Raw genomic sequence first — 21,759 nt, 5'->3', positions numbered from 1 at the left:
AAAAAAGGGGGGCAGGGACAGGACTTGACTGATGAGCTTGCTCCTGAGCCAGTTTTTGAGCCTCATTTGCCCCCTCCTCCACCACGAGTGCTTTCAGATTTGGACAAGAAAATTATTGAAGGATACCAGACTGACCGCTGGTTCAAGAATAACAGCAACACCAGCCCACTAGACAAGCAGGGAGACTTTTGGTTTCGTGACGAGACCATGGTCATCCCAAATATTAAAGAAATCAAGGACACAATCCTGTATGAATTCCATGATGTCCCTTCAGCAGGACACATGGGTGCAGACAAGACTTACCATGCTGTCAGTAGACACTATTGGTGGCCTCGCATCCGCAAGGAAACAAAGGAATATGTGTATACTTGTGACAAGTGCCAGAAAAACAAGAATGTCACTCAGAGAGCTGCAGGACTTCTGCAGCCTCTTGAGATACCAGCACACAAGTGGACTGACATCAACATGGATTTTATTGTCCAGCTGCCCAAGACACAAGCAGGCTATGATGCCATACTAGTAGTAGTGGATAGGCTCACTAAAATGTGCCATTTTATCCCTACTCACACCAGCGTTGATGCTCATGGCACTGCTGAGCTTTTCAGGGAATATATTTTCAAAGCTCATGGAGTGCCAGAAAGCATTGTCTCTGACAGAGACACAGGAAAGTTTATGACTGACCTGTGCAAGATACTAGGCATTCAGCAGAAGATGTCTTCTGCATACCATCCCCAGACTGATGGCCAGACTGAGAGGATGAACAAGGTCTTAGAAGACATGCTCAGGAACTATGTTGGACCAGACCAGGATGACTGGGACAAGCACCTGAGCACCTGTGAGTTTGCAGTGAATAATGCATATCATGATAATTTGCAGACTACTCCATTCATGCTGAATTATGGCTTCAATCCCAAGAGTACTTACATCACACACTCAAGGGAAGCTGGCTCTGCAAGCAACCCCTCTGCTGTCAAAATGAAAGTTGACATGCACCAGGTACTAGTACAAGCTAGAGATGCTCTACATAAAGCACAAGACAGGTACAAGTTTTATGCTGACAAGCACAGACGAGATGTAGAATACAAGGTTGGTGACAGAGTTCTTCTGAGCACCAAAAATATCAAGATTAGAGGCAAGAAGGTCTCTAAATTGATGCCCAGATTTATGGGGCCCTACGAGATAATACAGAGAGTTGGGAAGGTGGCATATAAACTGCAGCTGCCCCCTTCCTCAAAGATATTTCCTGTCTTCCATGTATCTTTGTTGAAGGCATACAAGTCAGATCCCACCAGAGAGCAGATTTCATCTGACCCACTAGAACTAGCTACTGATGAATATTTTGTGGTTGAGAAAATTCTTGATCACCAGCTGAGACACAGACCAGGCAAGAAGAAAAACAGAAAGGTGATGCACTATCTCATTAAATGGGAAGGTTATCCTTCCACAGAGAATAGTTGGGAGCCTGAGAAGAATCTCACACCAGATTTACAAGAGGAATACTGGAGGTCAGAAGCTTCCAGGGGACGCCCTGTTGAAGCGACTGGCTGATTCCAGACAAGACAAGCTACTAGACCGGTACTAGGGGTCCATGCGGATCCGCATCTGAGTTAATCAGATTGCACCAGTCCCTAAGCTGCTCTGCAGCATAGAACTACAAGCACAAGGGCACACAAGACAAGCACATCAGGACTCTGTGTATGGGTTACAGCCCCCTGTTCTCAATGAGGCGGAGGGATGTCACAGATCACAGATGTAATCTGAGATATTACAAGCCACCAGACTAGCACCAGGACTATCACATGCACTGCATGTGACAGTACAGTCACAGATGACTACCTCATCTGTGCAGAGGCCTGTATAGGCTCGACCAGACAAGACTATCTCGACCAGCACAAGACAATATGCCCACAACCACTAGACCCATACAGCTAGAGTCTCTGATAACATGACAAGGGACCATGCAATCACCAGCAGCAATGAAATCATGCCAGCAACAACGCAGGTATAAAGAAGGGAAACGACATCTGCCCACCTATATACCGGTAGTTCGGCTTGAGTAGCACCCTGAGGCAGGGTTGTCCTCTCTTTGCACAGAGTACTACGGAGTCCTAAAGACCTGTCAGGCATCAATTCCATACATGAGCAGACACATACACACGACCCGGTCATCAAGTGTGCTTCTTGAACACGACCTGTTCATTTGCGATGGTGGCCATTAGCTAGCATCTATTGAACAGAAATTCTTGCACGAAGGATCAGACCCACATGGATGAATAATAGGCAAGTTCAAAACGCTTTTATTGGAATTCAGGCGCACTATCGCGTCATTAGACCTGACGCGCAAAAGTACAGTAAATGGTGATCACGTCCTCCACCGAGGGAACGGTCCTTCCGACTGTTTTCTGACAACTGAGGTACCTGAAAGGACTCAGCATCTACAAGGATCAGTGGCTTATCAAACAGGAATGCTTGGACTTACTAGAACCTGCCGTCTGCCGAGGATGGACGGTGGACAGCAGAGTGCTCAACCTCCGATTCCTCCAAAATGTCGCCTGCTGCAGATAATTGCTTCACATGAGCTCACTAGGACCAACAGAAATGTGAATAAGACATCACTTCTGTTTGCTGAGCTTTCTCTCCTTCAGCCTCCTCGTCTTGGCCTTCAGCCAAAATTGAGGGTTGTGCTTGCAAGCATGCCAAAATGGCACACCACACATACCACTGATGGGTATCAACCCCATCCCTGTCCTAATTCCAAACATGATATTGTGCTGTCACGGTGGGCATTCACTGACACATCTAACGTTTTTCCTTGGAGAGGTGATTCAGAACGCACCCCGGTGGTGGCATGGCCGCGGTGGGGCCTTCAACGCCCTGCGCACCATTGCGCTCGGCTGCCATGCCGAGTTGCCGGGTTGCCGGGTTGCTGCCATGCCATGCCTGCCATGCATGTACAACGGTGTTCCCTCTGTGGGCCACAATCATGGTTCAGAGCGCTGTACATTTGTAGAGCTGTGACCTTGACTCACCAGCATGGCTTGGGGCCCTTCTGAAGTAAGGTGTGTGCAGCAGCATCAGCAGCACCCCAAGGCCAACTATTCCCCAAGGCGGACTACTGGCAACCAGACATTGCAGTTCACAAATCACTTATAAACATAGAAGGTGAGGGTGGCTGTAGGCTGGGCTTGACCCAAAATATCAGGCCGGCTTGCACGACTGGGCAGCACTGCATCCTTCTTTTACCTCCCATAGACTTGCACCGGAAGCATGCACGCGAGGCTATGAGTCAGCCCTGTATCACCAGCCTGTCATTCTCCACAGCTCCCCTGGACTCAGTTGCAGCAGTGCACTCAGGAGACTCACGTGACACAAACCGCGCCTGCAGACAGGCTTGTGACGCTCAGATCCAGTAGAATGAAAGTTAAAAAAACAGTGGCCGTCATCTTGAATGTATTCCATGCAGCAACAGCAACCCAGCCCCAAGAATCCAGAACCCTGGTCATCTGGGAGCACGTGCTCAAGCTTGCAAGTCACTGTATGAAAGATCCTTCTCTTGCTCTCCCTGACATAAAATGATCTCGACCTTGACTTAGTCCGACAGAGTAATACATGCACACAATCACCAGGACAAGACTTGTGAGAAGCCTGGCTCCAAGGACAAGGACAATTCATTCAGACATATCAAACCAAGAAGCACTCACAGCACCGGTGCATGGGAAATGGATGGGCACATGTGAATGAGCATAACATCATTATGTTTGTTAAGTTTTCATGAATGTTCTTCTGTATGTTTGCAGGCTTATATGCAGGGACGCCTGTTCTTATTTCTGTTGCAAACCATCCAACATCTGACTTCCCATGGGTGACTTCTCTGTTCCTTACTTAGCAATTTCTGGCTCTCAATGATTTCCTGGTCCCCCAGAACAGCCTGCCAGCCTGCCAGCCAAATCTGCCAGGCAGGCATCGATTCTCGAAGGCCCAGAGGCCCAAGAGATATTATAATTGGGCCACTCAATCTACACCCTGACGTTTATTTACAAATTGATACTCGTACATGTCCACCAGTATTGCAATGTCCTCAAGACACGACTTGTGAGGAGCCAGGCTACTCAGACACACTTCACACCATGAAGATCGCACAGCCTAGGTACATGGGCACATGGAGAAACATCCCAATGAAGACGTTCCTTGCTTGCAGCAATTCATCCAGGGTATCATTTGGGATGTTCACGGAGGTCTGGTCAGCTCAGGACCAGCCTGCCAGCCAGACGCAATAGGCAGGAATGAAATCTGTGAGTCTCCGCAGAGGCACAAGAGAGTGCTGTCTGGGCCTTCTGTGGGCCTGTCGCAAGGCCCTGTCAACCCTCGTTTCCTCCAGGGGTTGTGTTTGTGTGTCGAGCATCGACCCTTGCCGCGTGAGACCTGCCAAGAGGAGTTCTGTCTGGGCCTTCCCAGGGGTCTCTGTCACACCCTGGATTCAACCTGGGATTCTGTGTGTGTGGGCTTATCTCATGCGGATCGAGTCGGCAGCCGCAATGTTGGCCAGTACGTCAATGATGCGCCTCTTGTCATCGCGGAGGGCCTCCAGCTTCCGGGCAGCTTCCTCGGCAGCTTCCCGCATGGCCTTCACATGGCCCCTCTGCAGCTCTATGCTGTTCGCCACCACCTCCAAGTCGGGGAGACCGTTCTGCAGCAGAAGATGCCCAATCTCACCGCCGAAGAACGCCAGGTCCTGTCATGTTGCAGCATCCGACGGGGGCTTCAGCAGACGCACACAAGCGAGCAGTGGTCAGATGTCAACCAAGGAACACAGCGGCATCTGATCTGAAACCCCAGCACAGCAGCGAGGTCAGGTGGCATCGCCACTGGCGCTAGACAGTGACTCCATGTCTTCCTTTCTTTCTCTGGAAATAAGGGTCAGAAGACCTCTGCAACGTTTTCTGCTGTCTGGATATGGGTTCGTGGTGCCCGAACCAGTGAAAAGAGCAGCGCAATAAAACTGTTTGCAGATGCTTTCTAGCTGGGTCAGGAGCAACAGCCCCTGCATGCTCCCCTCCCTTGCGGAGACTCCCGCTTACAACGGTGGCTCAACCAATTTGCAGTCATCACGTGCCTTGCACCACCGCTAAGTATCGGCGCACCAAAAGTCATCCAATCATCTGCAATTTGCTGTGCAGCTTATCTAGCTGAGGCCGCACCTCGAGGAAGGCGTGCTCTCTGCGCGATGCCACTACGGAGTTCAGGTGCGCAGCCTCGGCCACTGTGATCCGGCCATGCAGCTCCTCCTGCAGCGCCGCGATCTTCGCCTGCGTATCCGTCACGCGCCTGCGCCACGGCCCGCACCAACATTACCACCCCGTGACACACCAACATGACTAATCTCGTGACTGATCGTAACTCCTGTCATCGACCCTCGTGGCCCTCGCGCGACGAGGCATGCAGGGCAATACACGACCCTCTATGGAGATGCGAATGCATTGACACTGTTTGGGGTTTGCGGGGCAGTGCACGACAGAAGATAGGGTCATTCTGCAACTATGACGCATGCGTCAGCCTGCCTGTATTGAGCGCGGACATTTATCCTGCTGGAATGCCCTGTGCGCATGTACAGGCAGCTGCCACGTCGTAAAACAGTCACAAGCCGCGAGGATGTGATGGTGCATGTCAGGGGAGTAGGGGCGCACTGATTGGTCACGTCACAGGCCTTCATTGCCCTGGCCACGCCCTGCGCTGCAACCTTGTGGTCGGCCACAATCTTCTTCTGGCAATCCTCCCGCATGCGCAGGTGCTGCAGTCCTTGCTCTGCAGCAGGATCAATGGCGAGGAGTCAATAATGAGCACCAGGTGAAGACAACCCAACAGGAGGGCAGCTTGTGCAGCCATTCAGAGCTTGAGCGATGTTTGCATGCAGACATGTGGGCCCAATAGAGGGGGTGCAATCCTCCTCATGCCTTTGTGTGGAGACCCCAAGGTCCATGCAAGGTGACAGCCAGAACAATCTTACTTCTGCCATCACATATGGCAAGTGTGCATGCATGTGGCAAGGCATGCGAATGCATGCGCCAAGGCTGCGCAACTGAGGGAGTGCCAGCTGTAATCAGCCAAATTTCCACGACGGGCTGGCCCACCATGGGACATCTCGACACAGTTGGCATGTTGCAGGGCACACCTGACCGGCGGGCAGTCTCTGCTTTGGCAAGAGCTTCGTTTCCCAGTTCTGTCTCCTCTGCCAGGAGCTGCATCAGTTGCGCGTTGAGCTGCGCCTTTGACGCGACGCATGAATTCACCTCCACAGGCTGCACACAGCAGGATCCTCAACAGCAGCCCTCCCAAACTCTAACTACTTAGCTCTGTGATCTGGCGTGTTTCAGGCTCACATGCATGTGGCAACACAAGGCAGTCTGTAAGTATTTGCTCCTGTCAAGCAGCCTGAGTTTCTTGTAACGCATTGTAGGAGGCCCGACACCACAATCTCTGCATGCTGTTGAGATGAGTCAGGGTTTTAAGGTGCTGTGGGTGGATGCCCACGTCCTACATGTTCTGCAAGAAATGGCAACAATGGACGAGGCAGGCTGAGTCGACCGACCTGTGATGGCTCGGCTCCTGCCTGATATTCAGGTGCGTTGTTCTCCTGCGCAGTGACCTCCCGCACTGCCTGCTGCAGTAGAGCCTGCTGCGCTGCCCACCGCTGCTGCTCAGCATGCACCGCTGCCCGCAGCTGAGGACACTGCTCCATTGCCAGCTCCAGAGCCTCCTTCGCAGTCCATTTTCGCCGAGGAGCGGGCTGCACCTGATCATTGCCCTCTCCAGGCTGTTCCTCTTCGCCGGATGGCATAGACGAGGTGTCAAATGACACCGCCTGTGTCAGAAAAACACACATCCTCGAGCACTGCCGCTCCCAACTATGTTGCTGCAGGACTGCTGCTCACAGAATGAGTGTACTTTCCCGCACCCAAAAATATGTCCGAGCTATTGTGTGGCACTGCTGGATAAATCATGAGAGAATGGGGATGCAGATATTGAAGGGAGGGACAGCAGGGCTTACCCCACGGCCGCTGGCCTGCATTCGCAGGCACCTCTGGCGCGGTTTTGGGGGTGCGGGGCACTTGCCCCTCTCGCGACCGCGACTGCGACCCTTAGGTGAGGGCTCTTTCCCGGCGCCCTTGGCGACAGCAGCGCCTAAAGATGGCCCCTCACTGACATCCCCAGATCCTGCACAGCAACACTTTTACCTCAAGACATACCGCCCTGCCAAGCATCTCCAGCAAATTGGGCATGTGCCGGGTCAGAGCCCACGCCGACAGCAACACGAGCTTGCAAATTCAATCGCCAGCTTGTGTGTTACATTGTATTCAGATCAGGGCTGGAAGGGATGCTGAAGCAGAGACTTCTAGCCATGTAGCGGGACTCAATCAACAGGGTGCATTGTTGACAGAAGCCTGGGCTGGTCACCTCCAACTATGCGGCACCTATCCTTCTGCCCCCATGCAGCTGCCACTGAGCCCCCATCGCTTTCCTCCAGTACAGGGGGCGCTTGCGCTTGCTTCCTCTTGCCGCCGCTCTGTGCATTGGCGGGCTTCTTGCCAGAGACCAGCTCAGCCCTGTCAGCATGACAGGCCCACTTGAGTTACACGATAAGCCTGGTGTACATGTTCACGACTTGCATGCCATCCCAGCAGGAGGCTGCAGGCCAGACCATTGTGACAAACCTGACATGCCCCTATGTCAACAGCAAACCTGCCTATTTCAAGCAGTCCCTGAAACATACCGGTTTTTCCATGCAGCTGCTACCATGACTCAGATAATGAAGCCAGACACATCTTGTCGTTCCTTCCCTCAGAGGACACGTCCTCTCAAGGGAAGCAGGCGAACCGGATCTCAAGCAAGAGAGAAATTTGTACAGCTGTGAGCACACCTGACGGGCTGTCCTGCGGGTGTGGCGGGCTGCAATCCGGCAGCAGGAGGCTGCCATGGGAGCAGGGCGCAGGGCGGGGCGCGGCCCGTGAAGTCCCGCCGCGCCGCACGCTGTGCCACAGGCGTCATCTCTGGCAATTTGCGCGTCATGGATTTGAGCGAACGGGTTTTGCCGCGGCGCTTGCGGCGGTGAGGATTTGGGTAAATCAGGACCCGCTCTCCCTGGGCCGGCTCCTCGACTGCCGGCGCCCTGCCAACAGCACAAGCACGTCATTCATTTGCGATCTGCATGCTTGCTTGCATGCACGTCTGCTCGACATCTTCGTGCTACAAAACAGCAAGTGTGTTGCTTATATCACTTTGCTGCATCTGCTCTAGGCAGGCTATCTGTCACCATTACAGGAAAAGGTTGCCCTACTCAAAGCTCCTTCAGTGGTCAATGTGCAAAATCACTTGCATGTGCGCCAGCCCAATGGTCCCACGAGTGTGCAAGCATACTGGGATCTCGTCTTCTCCTACCAGACTGACAAGTAAACGAGAGCAACAGACCACCAAATTAAGAGGGGTCTCACATGTCAGACTTGTCGGCCTCGGGCGCGGCTGTGCTGCTGGACCCGCCGGGGGTTGGGGCCATGCGGTGGTGGAACACAGGAGCCTCCTGCTCTCCCTGGGCAGCTTCCTCAGGAAGCGCGCTTGGGCCGGCCTCGTTGGCATAGTCCTCATATTCTTCTTCCATGGCGGGCGCCTTGCCCTTCTCGGACGCCGTTGGACCGGCTGGCAGAGCGGCTTCGTTGTCAGAGGACTCGTCGGAGGAGTCGTGCTGGAGAGCTCGGGGAGCGGCCACCTCGATGCGCCTCTTGGGGATGCGCGGCGCCAGCGGCAGGGTTGGGCCGCAGCGCAACATCTCCGTGTGCCGATTGCGGCGGCCCACCGGGGCCGGGGCGGGAGCGCGCGCCTCGCCGGCTCCTGCCGAAGCTGCACCTGGGGCGGGGCCGCGGGCTGCGGCGCGGGTTGCAGGCCAAGCCGGCGCACTCCAGTCCATGATAGCTGCAAGGGTGGCCGCGTACCCGCGGGGCTGCGCCGGTACGGCAGCTGGGCAGTGCAGCGGGGCCACGGTGCTGTTGGCGCTGTCGTTGTCGGAGTCGCCAGGGCTGTCGGCCGAGGGGCTGACGCGCGGCGGCACCGTCACGGCCGGCTCACGCGGGCCCAGAGACCACACACACCGCTGAGGCCGCAGGAGCTCGCGGCGCTCGGGGCGGAAGCGCGGCTCAGGCCGCGGCGGAGGCGGCGGCGCCTCCACGATCGGAGGGATCTCGTGGGGCTGCATCCCCGGCCGCGGCGGTGGCGGGATCACTCGAGCAGGCGGCGCTGCCGCGACGGGGGGTGCCGGGGCTGCAAACTCTGCAGGGTGCGCGATGAGGGCTACAGGAGGCGCCTCCACAGGCTGGGGCTGTGCTGGTGGCGCTGCAGCGGCAGCTAGCTGCGCAGCTGGGGCCGCTGGCGGTTCCTGGGGCTGTACGGGGCGGCTTGCTGGGCGCATGGCTTCGTTCTTGGCTGTCCGCATGTTGCCGGCACTTGGGTTTGCTGATTCGGATGGTCTTGGGCGGACAGTCTTCCTTGCAGTCCTGCAGGTTCGTTTTGGAGGCCTCGGGGCATCCTCTGAAGACTCTGAACCTTCAGCTGCGTCTGCTGAGCCCCCTGCCCCTGCCAGCCCATTAGGGTAGGCGGCTTTGCGCTTGTCCGCGACTGGCCTGTGCCCCCTTCTTGGTGCATTATGCTGCTGCTCATCTGCCTCGGTGAGCTCTCCAGCAAGCCCAGCCAGCTTGTCCATCATGGTGGTGCCCATACCAGCATCAGAATCCCTCGACATCTTTTGGTCGTGCAAGACGGCGCCTGCACCAGCACAGCATGAATGATCAGCCTCTCGAAATCTGTTGTGCGTGACAGCCCACATTGCCACCTGCCTTATTACCGTCCCTCGCCGGATAGATCTCAAAGCCCTAAAGATTGGTATCTTTGAGCTCCAAGACTTGATCTTCGAAGGACTAGGAATTTAGCCAGCAAATTAGAAAATCATGCACTCAAGGACCGTACGGAGAGGACGACGACGGACACCACGCATTGCATTTCCCTACGTCATAGTAACGCTTGTGCATCCGTAAAGGCTCAGGATCAAGCACGGGCTGCTGACCCAGTTGACTGTCCAGAGAGAACGCCCCGCTTCCCGTGAATCCAACTGGCAAGGCCAGCATGCTGGATCGCACCTTTTCAAGGAGACAAGCTTATGTTCAGGGTCCCATCAGCTTTGGGCGCCGCACAGTGTCCGCAACCAAAGTCATTTGTGGAGCCCGCGGCTCGCTTCACTCCAAGCTCTCCGATCCATCACGGTGGCGCGAGGTCGATTGTTGCGGATGAGGAATCACGCAGATCGGGGTTTCAGGTGCGAGCCATGCCCTAATGAATCCCTCTGTGCCAGGGGAAGTGCCATAAATCCTGAGGCACGAGTCAGCAAAGGTAATAATGGCGACAGTTGCCCGTTTCAGGGCTCTTCTCCGGGGCGTCAGGACAGTTGGAAATGCAAAACATTGAGGGATGGTGCTTCTTCTAGCTAGACGTCCAGATCGCGCCGCTTCGTGCTAGGGGCTCCACCACAACGAGAGCAGTCCTTGTTCGTCATTCACGTGCGTGGGTATCTGCGGTTTTGGGTCGTTGTCTAGGCAGAGTTGGGTCCTTTCTGGCGGGCATCAGGCGAGACACACACGCTGGGGAAATTTGCTGGCAGGGTGTGAACTCCTGGTGGGCTGAAGGAGGTATTGTCGCGGAGCCTGCTGCGTCAGTTGCCCCTTGTGTCTCGATGGTGCACTTTTTGTTGCCAACGTACTTTTCACCCTCGTATTCTCGTAGGAGAAGTGCTTTTGCTGATACTTACCCTAAACAAATGATCGTTGTGCAGATCAGTGTCTCCCAGCTGGTACGGCGTTGGGGCCAACATGGCGGTCCAAATTGAAGCACCAGAATCCCCAACAAAGCATGCAGATGGGGAGGTGGACGACAGGAAGGCACGCTGCAGGCATGTCCTGACCCATGGATTTCCTTTTTGCCTGAGTGGCGTGCGCCCCTGAGCGCAATTGACACATGGACTCTTTGTTTAGGTGTCCCAGAGACAGATTGAGGGTGCAAGGTGGAGGCTTTTGCCCTGACACGTGGTCCTTTGGTTCTGATATTGCTATAGCAGGGGAATTTTGACTTACCCTGATGTCAAACACACCGTTGCTGTGAGTCAACCCTGGTGACATCTGATGTGCCCTGGATTTTCTGCAGGCAAGTCCGCACGACGGTGGCGCTCATGCTCAGCTTCATCGTGGAGAAGGCGGATGAGATGATCCTTCCAGCAGGTGGGCACCTGGATTCCCTCATGTGCTTTCTTCGTCTGCAGTACAGCTCAGCTGGATAATTTCCTGTGGAATATCTGCTTGCTAATGCCATGCAATCGCGTGCATGCACCTATGGCCCTTTTCTGTCTTGAAGAAATATTTTCATGCATGTTGGATTGAGAGCAATCTGAGCTGATATATCCTGCACCCTTAACGTGTACGACGTGCCTGCAAAATGGTGAAGTGGGAGCACCCATGACTGGTGATGGTGGGAGTTGATCTGTGTGTGCTGTCACGCGCAGCCTACAAGTTCATTGGGCAATCGTTGAACGCCACCCCTGCGCAGCTGGGCAGCATCACGCTCACCCGCGCGCTAGTGCAGGCGCTTTCGTCTCCCCTAGGTCAGCCTCCCTGCCCTATAAACCGCCTCATCCTTTGCACATTCGTATTCCCGCTTCCGAAGTGACTACCTTCTTCCTTAGATTTCAATCAGCCTTGCATTGACTGCTGTGCCTCCATGAATCTTTGCACACAAGCTGCATGTCTTGGATGCGGAGGAATGGTGACAGGATTATGCTATGGTGAACTGAGGCTTGCTTTGGTGGGCTGCTCAGGTGGGCTGCTGGGAGATCGGTTGGACAGGACACACATCATTGCATTTGGGTGCTTCCTGTGGGGAGTTATGACGATGGCCATCGGCTTATCTACCACCCTCACTCAGGCATGCATCACTCCAGCGGCCACCAGAACACCATGATGTGCCATGCGGCATGCATGCCAAACTCCAATTGCTGCTCCAACATTCTGTCTCTTCCTGTCCGCATAGACCCAGCAAGCTTCATGCTCCAGTCGGCGTTCCCTTGCATTGCCCATCAAAGGTTGCCTCTAGATGGTAATGGCTCTCTGTTGACTGCATTGGCGCTGCCTATTGCGATTCCGCAATTGTGATACTGTTATCTTGACAATTTATTGTTTTCTTGCAGGCGATGAGCTTCTCAGCGTGGAATGGGCTTGGGTTGGCGTTAGTCATCCCATGCGTTCAGAGTCTTATAGCAGACGTTTACTCCTCCACCACACGGGGACGAGCATTTGGGCTGCTCTTCCTCACGTCAGGGCTTGGTACGCATCACATGCATCTTCCAAGCCAGTTTATTTGAGTGTGGGCAGGTCATGCAAATCCATGCAGGTGCTGCAAGAAGCAAAGGAATGTGCTGCCCTCCATTGAATGCGAGTAATCCCTGCTGGTGATCCTTCATCAGTGCAGCAGAAGAGTTACACCATCCGTTAGTCACCACAGAGTAAAGCGACGAGGAAGACCAGGAGAGCTGTGCATCTGCAGACCTGCGACTATGACATTTCCCTTGCTGCAGGGGGTATGGCGGGGGGTTTTTTTGCGACCAGCATAGGCAGCCAGAAGCCGTTTGGGGTGGATGGCTGGCGCTTTGCATTCTTTGTCATCGCTGGCATCAGCGTGTGCACCGGCTTCCTCACCGCCTTCATGGCCTCCGACCCCCGCAAGGTGCATACTTCCGCTATTCTTGGGAGAAAGAAACCCTGATCTTCTGGAAACGGAGAATTTTCTGCATGTTGACAACATTGCCAAGCACCCTGGCTGGAATGCATGCTGCTTGGGGAAGGTGCGAATGGCATTTTGAGTGTAGTGATGCAAAGCGCAGCACTCTAGAACGAAGGGATGCTTGCACTTGTTCAGCAGACACTTGATAAATCAGAACTGATGCCATGACATGGCATCAGATGCCAAGACAGCGCATCCCAGACCGCAGAGATGTCTTAGAGATGCTGATGAAAAAGTTCATGCCATTGTACCTGCTGAAAATTTACTGCGTCCTGGCACAGGGGGAGCTGAGGAAGTGCGGCGCGAACCGGCGGGAGTGCTTTGGGTGGCTCTGCCAGCGCAGCCGCGAGATGGCGCGGGACATTTACCTCGTGCTGCGCGTTCGCTCCTTCCAGATCATTGTCCTCCAGGTGGGTTTTTTTTGGATGCACAAAACACACATGGCAGGCATGCGCGCAGCTGCATGTCCTTCACGCCAGTTTTTATAAAACTGCTTCCCCGAGTGTGCACGCCTGCAATGTGCTCGACGGCGTTGGCTTGGAAGGCATGCATGGCCATGCTCAGGGCTCATGCACAAGGTAATAGTGGGCAGCAAATGTGTGTCAGACCCGACACTGTGCGCCTCGTCGATGCACAGGTGCTGGCCGTGTGTAAGCATTTCCCAAATGGACCAGGGACGACTCGCGAAAGTTTATTGTAGTGCACCGATTATGCCCTTTGGCACGTGTGCTTTGTGCTTTTACCACTCATTGTTTCATCGTTCCTCAACCTCAGTGGGAGAAAAATACTAAGCCTTCATGTGAGCGTATTGTTTTTTTTTGCATTGGATCCAAGGAACGACAAAACAACGTAGTAGGCAGCTTCCCGCACCTCAATATCCTCTATTCAACCACCCCGCATGCTGCTTGACAGTATTCTTGTGCGCCCGTGTGCGCAGGGCATAGTGGGGACGATGCCGTGGGTGGCCATGGGCTTCACGACGCTCTATCTGCAGCTGCTCGGATTCTCCGACATAAAAGCCGCCACGCTCGTCGCCCTTTTCGGCCTTGGCTGCGCCCTTGGCAGCTTTGGCGGCGGCTATATCGGTGCGCTCCTGCCACATGACTTCTCACTTTTACAGCATGCACTGTTCTAAGGCATGCACTGGGCAGGCCGGACGATTGGGACAGCCCTCTTGAAAATGTTCACTCTTCCCTGTCAAGAACACTGTTCTTCCCATTCCATCCTGCCTGTTGCGGCGTGCTACGAGGTCGGATGCTCGTGACCCAGCTACTCTACTGTGCTGAGCCTTCCTGCTTTGCAGCATAATGATGGCTGTGGCTAATGATGATGACCTGAGGAGATCACCGCTGACCCCACTGGCTGATGCATGCAGGCGACATGCTGACCAAGGCCTTCCCAAACTCGGGGCGCATTATGGCGGCGCAGTTCAGTGTTCTCATGACCTTCCCCTGCACGCTCGTCATCTACAAGTGCCTCCCAGTGACGGCCCCCGGCGGCATGGACACCATGGTTCTGCCCTACGCCGCGGTCTTCTTCTTCACCGGCCTCCTCATCAGCTGGTGCGCCTCTCTTGCTCAGCACTTACCTTGCAGTGCTGTGTCCTCAAGGACTGGGTAGGCTTTGTACTATAGCTCTGGTGCTCCTCTCCTGCTGCCTCTTGAACTGGTTGCTCGCTCTCAGCGCTCTTTATTTTAGGACTGAGTGGCAAGGGAGGTTCCTTAGGTTGCCAGGGTGCAAGCACTTACTTTGCTGTGTTTAGCGCGTCGGTCGAGTTTACGGTTTTCACTGCATGCAGACAAAATGGGAGAGTGATAACAAGTGCATCAGGAGGTCTACTGTGAAATTGTTGCGCAGGTCTGGGACAAACAACAGCGCAATGTTTGCGGAGATTGTGCCGGAGCAGCTGCGGTCGGCCGTGTACGCATTCGACCGCTCCTTTGAGGGCGCCGTGGGAGCCACTGCCGCGCCACTAGTAGGTGAGCGCATAAAGTATCTCCTTTCAGCTTGTACAATCTGAACGGGAATGCGCATGCAGATGCATGTGCCTCAAAGCAAGCACTGGATGTTCATGATCTGTCCGGGCAGACTTGGTGCCCTTGCTTCCTGCAACATGGCGTTTTGTGTGTCGGTCCTAGACACATACCGCTGCGCATCAAAGAATGCTGCTATTTCATCTTGCAATCTGGAAGTTTGGCGTCTTTTGTAGGCATGAAGGCAGCTAGAAAGCAGATCCGCAGAGCATGCATCTGACTGAGCGTCTGCTCCTTTAATGTCTCAATACACACGCACCCTGACATGCTGGGGATTTGCAGGTTTGGTGGCGGAGAAGGTGTTTGGGTTCCGAGGCTCGCTGGGGTCGGAGGCTGTGCCGGACGCGGCGCTGCAGCTGGCCAACGCGCACGCGCTCGGCAATGCCATGCTAGTGCTCTTACTGGCGCCCTGGGGCTTTGACTTCATCTTCTACTGCGGTGCGTCCCCCAGCTCCCTCTGCACCCTGTGTTATCACTTGCTTTGCTCCTCATTCAGTCATCTTAAGCTCCCTCTCCCTGCTGCAATGTCAGGAAGTTTTGCTTCTCGCTTGCATATTTTTTGTGAAGCTTCCGAAGGCTCTGGCATTGATGAATGTGAGGCGGCGTGCTGTGGGCACTGGTTCTGAATCTTCCCTGTTACTTTGTGGCCTGCTCGCTGTTCTGATAACTCAATCAAGGATATGTGCAGCCCAGAAGGCAGGCCATGATGTGCTCTGATAATGCGCAGGGCTGTACTACACGCTGCCGAAGGACCGGGAGCGCAGCCGCACGCTGGGGCGGCTGCTGACGTACACGCAGTCGGACGCCAACCTGTGCGAGCTGGGCCGCATCCCCGCGCCCGACAGCGACCAGACCGACTCCAACCTCGGCAAGCTCAGCATGCCCATGAAACGCTCCAGCAACCCCACCGAGTTTTTCTCTTGAACCTGCCCAGGCAGCGCCGCCACATCAGACCGGGCTTTCTGAGGAGGCTCAACTGCAAGATCAGACAGGCCAGGCAAGGCTCGGTTGCTAGATCTACTAGGCACAGCCGCCTGGTTTGGCGCTGAAGATGTGAGATTGTGGCAAGGCGGACTCAGTTGCAGGCGGCTCAATGCAGCCTGATCGAACAGCCGGCAGAGCTGCAGCTGCGCGCGTGGCTTTTCATTGAGGAAGGAATGGTTTGATGATGAGGCTGCGGGGGTTTAGTGTGGGATTGGGCGGCAGAAGGGCTTCAGTAAGGGAGATGCATGACTCGTCATGTCATGCTTAGTAATGGGAGGGAACGTCAGGGTGCTGGAACAGTGCAGAGGTATGGATTGCTTAACAGAAATGCCTCGGGCATGAGATCCTCTGTCACTGCCAGCTGGCGAGGGCGGCCCGGCAGTGTCCTTGTACTATTCTTTCTCCGTTCCGGGAAGCATGCACCGGCGTGCTTTCCTGACTGTGTCAGTCTTATATGGAGGGCACCCTTCATGGCTGTCGTCTTTCTTCCTGGCATCGAGGTGCCAGGCTTGTGGATGCAGCGCCGTGCGTTACTTGGTCTTCCTTCCTGCGTGAATACGAGAACATTACAGTATCGAGAGATCTTCATTCGGCAGAGGGAGGTGCGACACGTGCGCACAAGGAAAGTACAGTTGAACAATGCTGCGGAGGGGTCGAGAGCTCTGCTGATCTACTTTGTCCGAGGCTGCTGCCTGGCGTGAGTTTAGGTTGGATTTCACTCCTACACCTGTGTCCTACTCTAGATTGTGGCTGACACAGCATGCCTCAGGATTACTGGATTAAGCTGCTGATCAACACTGGCACATACATTAGCGATTCATTTCGGTGAACAAATGGACCTCTTTGGTCAGATTCTATGGGTGCCAAGTTGATGAGATTTTCCTCATTTGGGACTTGTTGAGGCACCCTGCGCTAGGGCGCCCCAGACAGTCGGGATTTCAGAGAGCATTGCAAAGTATGCGAAGCTAACATATGCAATTGTCATGATCGGCAAATGAGCATTAGCTATTGAAGAGGGACCTCTGCTTCTTAGCGCAATTCATGCCTGATCGGTCTGTGTGAGATGGTCAGAAAACGTTGTACAGGTATCCAGATGTGCTGGGCAGAATAGACTGTCTTCAAGCGTCACATGTAGATAGGGTGTTTCAGGCTCAATTCTAGCCTCCCTTGATCTCTGCAGGAGACGGCATGGAGGCTATTGGGGCGGCAATTTCTGGTGCAAGCATGTTCCAGCATGTACGCCCATTGAATGCATGCATTAAGTAATAGGGACGTTCTCTATTGATATTTGTCTCTGTAGGGATGATGCAAATCTCCCAGGTCAACTCTTTCAGATTGTTGTAGAACGCTTATATAGCAAAACGTTTCATTCGTCCCAAGTGCTATCTTAAGCCATGTGGCAACGAGTCAGCAGGGTCAAGAAGCGCTCTGTGTAATTACATTCATAAATTCACAATTGCCTGATATCATCGATGCGCACAGCCTCACTGTCTCTCCCCCTTGCACGCATGTAGCCAGTCTACAATCAGCACTGGCCAGATAGAGGTCTCAGAGGCTCTCGCACCTAGAGGTCATTTTGTCCCTGTGCTCCAGAGGAGTCCATTTTGGGAGATCACATGTGGACCCTAACAATCAAGTGCTGTTGTGAATGCAGCTGTACGCTGCGCAAATGGCCTCCCGCATCTAGGAGCAGTAGCGCGCGCCGGCTGGCATCAGTCGCTTTGTGGATTTATTACTGCTGGCCCTGCCAGTAATCTTTCCTCTTTGAGATCACTGCTGCAGCTGCGCGTGTGTGAAGGCAGCCAGCATGGCCATGTAAGTTGAAGTGTACGGGAAATTTGCTGCATCTGCGGTGGATCAGAGGCAGGACTCCTCTGACACTGCCAGGCAATGAGAGCAGCAGATGCGGACAAATGTCTATGATGCGTTGTGGAGGATCTGCATGTCATATTCATTACAGGCGCAGCTCATAGATTGACAAGGTGAGGATTCCCAGATTTTAAAACGCTGAGCGCTGTGTCAAACTGAGCTCTGTTCTTGTTGGGGTGCGCGGCAGGCTGGGATTCGCTGGTATGGGGCCTGTCTCCAGGCCACAGAATTGAGCATTTCTTATGTCAGAACTCCCCTTGCCAGAACCTCCAAAGGAGCTGCCACTGCAAACCAGCCATGCCACATTGGGCGGGCAAGGCTGCTAAGTCTTGCGGTAGGCAATCATCCCACGGCCATCTCACACAGGGTCTGATGAACAAGCAGCAGCTGCTATGCACGTCCTCGAAACGGAGCACACCCAGCACAGCACTCCACGCCTGGGCCCAAGGGCTGACCCCAAGCACGCATCAGCAAATCACTCCACTGTCACACGCCTGCATGGGCAGGACGTGCTGCAGGCCTGGCAGGGATGACATGCGGATACACCATGTAGCGTAACCCGCCCACTGACTGCACCACCCCTAAGTGCCGTCGCGAAGATGCAGCGGCGGACTCTGTCCCCCAGCCGTGCCTGTCAGGAAGCCCAATGCGCGCCTGGACCGGCCTACTTGGGCTTGTCTGCTCCTGCCTTGCCCTCGGCTTCCTCCGCCGGCGGCTGCATGGCAGGCAAAAGCTTTAGGATAGGATCAAATACTCTGGATTGATGAGCAAGGGTTCCGGACGAAGACATGGAGCCTTGTAAGGTGAAGCCTCTGCAGCATGACCACACAATGACACCAGAAAGACAGTGGGCCCTCTGTTGCGACTCGAGCAACCCAACAGAAGTACAGTAATTAGAGTATCTCCTGAGGGCGTTCACGACAGAGCTGCACTATTTCGTGGGTTGCACACCGGCGCCAGGGCGAAGGGTGACAGGGGTCCGGAGGGTGTGGGTGCTAGCGCAGCAGGTGGATCCACTGAAGGGATGGAGGCCGGTGCCATCGCAAACGGCGACAGCGGCCCAGCCGGCGCGGGCGCGGCGGCCGGCATTGGCGGCGGCGGCGGCCGCTGCTGCGGCTGCGCGGCGGCTCGCGCGAAGCTGACGGATGTGTGCTTTGCGATGCGCTTGGCGATGGAGCGGATGCCGACAGTTCGCAGGCGCATCGCAGCCGTCGCTGCGTGGGTCGTCGCCTCGGCCGCATGCAGGCTCACCTCCCCGGCATCAGCCCCATACCTGCGCAGGGCAACAATGTGATAATTCAGCACGCCACAGACAACATTTAACGGCTTACCTTGCCCTGGATTCAGACGTTTGGGAGCTCATTTAGCTGAGCACATTGTCAAAATTCTTCTACAATTTGAGATGCGATACAGCATGAGCACCTTCAGAAGGCCCTGACGGCAAGATAGAAAAATGTGGCGGGCTGCAGCATCACAACGCAAGCCCTCGCACAGAGTTGTGGGCAAGAGTGGAAGCAGCAGCGGCAGGCGAACACATGTCCAGAACAGTGCAACAGAGCAAAACGGTCACGACACAGGGGCACTATTCACGTGCATGTTCAAGAACAATCGCTTGTTCAAGAGGAGAGACACACTTGTGGCCGACGAGGTCGGCGGTTGCCTGCCCAGACGAGGCAACAACAGTCTTCGCAGCTTCCTCCATGGATGTGTAGATCTCCACAGCCGCCACCAGCGAGGCAGCTGCGATCTCCTGCGCAGCTTCCGCCCGGCTCTGCCCCCCGGCGTTCAGCTGGCGGCCAAAGCCGGCAGAGGGCCCCACGCGGCGCACGATGCTGTCTGCCACACGTACGCTGATGTCAGCCGCCGTCTGACTCACCCGCCCCGCCACTGAGGCACCCTTCTTTGCAAGGTCTCGCCCCCTACGTATGTGTGCCTGCTCGCACGTGAACGGCCATTTTCCTCGGGATTTGAAATGTTGATAGTGTGCGGCAGACATTCAGCTTCTCCTCATCATGCGACGTTAGGAAGACTTGATCACTTTAGAGCCATTGAGTGATGCATGCCTGGGCACATATGATATTGAGAATAATTCAGTGGAACTAGAAGCACCTTCAGCTCTGGCGATATCTGAACTGGATGGGTCGGCTTAATGTCCTGCTGCCATCTTTTGCTCTGCTCCATGATCTTCTGGCTAGCCCATGCTGCTGACATCGCAATGGCCTCCTGCACCTTTGCTGTGCCTGCAGAGCCAACCCAGAGATATCATGACGTGCTCAAATGCTCAAAGTAGGATGTGGTGACAGATATACAGTGCCAGAGTGATGCCAAGTGCACATCACTCTCTGTCAACAGCTCCGTAGAGGCAACCTTTGTCTCCATATTGAAATCCGTCTCACCATGTCGCCACCAAGTCAAGCATGTCTAAGACACATCCGCAGTACATGAGGCATCTTCTCTAAAAGAAAGTCATGCGCAGGACACAGTATATCTGGGAGCCGCACCAGCGGCGATCCTGCCTGCATGAGACGACCCAGCTTCGGCGGATGCTTCCTCCTCTGGAATGGAGGGGTAATCCGCAGTGGGGTCATGCGCGGCAGCTGCGGATGCAGATGCTGTTGGAGAGTCGCCCAATTTTGGCGCAACTGAACTGGTGCTGGCCTGCTGGACCTGCAGCACCTGTGCCACGGCCTCAGTGGCTGCTGGCGTCGACAGGGCTGTCGGAGAGGCATCCCCTTCGCCCAACAGGGCCTTTGTCACGAAGTTGAAAGCCTCCCTGATGGCCTCCTCATTGAGTGCACCTGCCAACTGGAAGGCTGTGCACTCTCCCAAGATCTCCTCAAACAGTGCATGATCTGCATCCGGGGTCCCTGTGCAAGCACAAAGGTTAAGCTCACTCATACCATATCACTAGATGTTCCCAGTGTACGATCTGATATGCGCAACAACATACAGCAATCACTCAATAAAGTACTTCAATAAATTATGACCATGTGCAGAGCACTGCATGGACCACATGACATCTGCATCTGGCAAAAGATATTAGCGGTCAAAATATCTGCGGCACAGGCCAGGCTGCAAGCTGGACCGTGTGAATCCCTCTGCCCAACAAGTGTAGACAAAAGCACAGGTATAATATGCGAAATTTGATGCTGACACAGCAGCAGCAGCTGACGCGCAGCTGGTACTCTGCTGGCAGCAGTCCACATGGTGCAGCACGAAGGAGGGAAAGGCAGGTAGAAGACAGGGCATCAGCTACATGGAGTGGAAAACATACCAGTGGATATCAGGACTGAGTAAAATGCTGTGCCTCCTTTGACTGCAAAAACGTAAGCATACGCTCCGCTCTTTAAAGTTGGGCTGGTTCTCTCTAAAGGCCAGCTTGTTGAGCCAACCTGCAGCCATCCTCAGACCCTGAGTCCTGCAAATGCCTCCCCGAAAACATGGCTCGAAATAATCGAGGCTCGAGCCTTCAAAGGAAGGATACAGAGGAACAGGGCAAGGAAGGTCATGCCTGAGCAGTAATCGGTGAACCATCCTGGTTCGCTCTTAAGCTCAGCGGTCCCTTCTCGACGATTCTCTCCCTACCAGCCTGCACCTATTGATGGAACAGGAGGGAAATGAGTTGCCAGAATATAGAGCAGAGAACAGAGCAAGTGCTCGATCCAAAGGCTCTTGGGCACTGAGGGCTGCTCTGCACCCAGCAGACGACGCACCAGATGGAGCTCGGCAGCAGGGATCAGCACCAAGCAATCTGTTTCGCTTCTCGGCTGCCTGTTGTTCCGCTCCGCCATCCGTTTGCCTGCGGGGGCTTTGCCGGGCAGCGCCTGATTGATCGCCTCAAGGCCGGAGCATCTTCTGCTGCAACAGGCCCTGCCAGCTGCGACACGCAAGCGATCTGCACGCTTTCATCGCCAAACAAAGGTGTGTCTGGCGCCCAGACCGCCCGGGGAGAGCAGGAAAGCAGACTGGCGGATCTATGCGGAAGTTGGTCAGTCATCGATCAGTCAGC

At 54.7% G+C, this 21,759-nt stretch overlaps 3 protein-coding genes across 3 annotated transcripts; 1 reads left to right on the top strand and 2 right to left on the bottom strand.

The window, feature by feature from the left end:
- Nucleotides 1-2,799: 2,799 nt before the first annotated feature.
- COCSUDRAFT_60509 (hypothetical protein) lies at nt 2,800-9,760 on the bottom strand (the record flags this gene model as incomplete). Its single annotated transcript, XM_005642622.1, has 10 exons — nt 2,800-2,940; nt 4,550-4,732; nt 5,199-5,325; nt 5,685-5,802; nt 6,170-6,296; nt 6,587-6,859; nt 7,046-7,212; nt 7,453-7,601; nt 7,916-8,164; nt 8,487-9,760. 10 exons carry the CDS (start codon nt 9,758-9,760, stop codon nt 2,800-2,802), a joined length of 2,808 nt encoding a protein of 935 aa, XP_005642679.1.
- Nucleotides 9,761-10,494: 734 nt separating this feature from the next.
- Nucleotides 10,495-15,883, top strand: COCSUDRAFT_68379 (MFS general substrate transporter). Its single transcript, XM_005642621.1, has 13 exons — nt 10,495-10,724; nt 10,868-10,984; nt 11,236-11,309; nt 11,591-11,689; nt 11,903-12,009; nt 12,272-12,407; nt 12,659-12,807; nt 13,146-13,274; nt 13,802-13,949; nt 14,240-14,426; nt 14,722-14,843; nt 15,180-15,335; nt 15,625-15,883. The coding sequence occupies exons 2-13, from the start codon at nt 10,905-10,907 to the stop codon at nt 15,819-15,821; spliced, it is 1,584 nt and encodes a 527-aa protein (XP_005642678.1). The 5' UTR covers nt 10,495-10,724; nt 10,868-10,904; the 3' UTR covers nt 15,822-15,883.
- A 2,531-nt stretch (nt 15,884-18,414) lies between these two features.
- On the bottom strand, nt 18,415-21,152 carry COCSUDRAFT_60507 (hypothetical protein; the record flags this gene model as incomplete). The annotated part of the gene is made up of 6 exons (XM_005642620.1): nt 18,415-18,465; nt 18,702-19,023; nt 19,385-19,683; nt 19,860-19,990; nt 20,252-20,617; nt 21,143-21,152. The coding sequence occupies 6 exons, from the start codon at nt 21,150-21,152 to the stop codon at nt 18,415-18,417; spliced, it is 1,179 nt and encodes a 392-aa protein (XP_005642677.1).
- Nucleotides 21,153-21,759: the final 607 nt, after the last annotated feature.

The sequence above is a fragment of the Coccomyxa subellipsoidea genome (assembly GCF_000258705.1).
Source record: "Coccomyxa subellipsoidea C-169, whole genome shotgun sequence".
In the NCBI taxonomy this organism is placed as follows: Eukaryota; Viridiplantae; Chlorophyta; class Trebouxiophyceae; family Coccomyxaceae; genus Coccomyxa; species Coccomyxa subellipsoidea.
This window is presented reverse-complemented; position numbering and strand designations above follow the sequence as displayed.

Coding starts and splice junctions, on each gene's coding strand:
- COCSUDRAFT_68379 (XM_005642621.1), top strand. CDS start 10,905: ATGGCGGTCCAAATTGAAGCACCAGAATCCCCAACAAAGCATGCAGAT. Junction 13,275..13,801: donor TCCAGATCATTGTCCTCCAG/GTGGGTTTTTTT, acceptor CCGTGTGCGCAG/GGCATAGTGGGGACGATGCC. Junction 13,950..14,239: donor CTTTGGCGGCGGCTATATCG/GTGCGCTCCTGC, acceptor TGATGCATGCAG/GCGACATGCTGACCAAGGCC.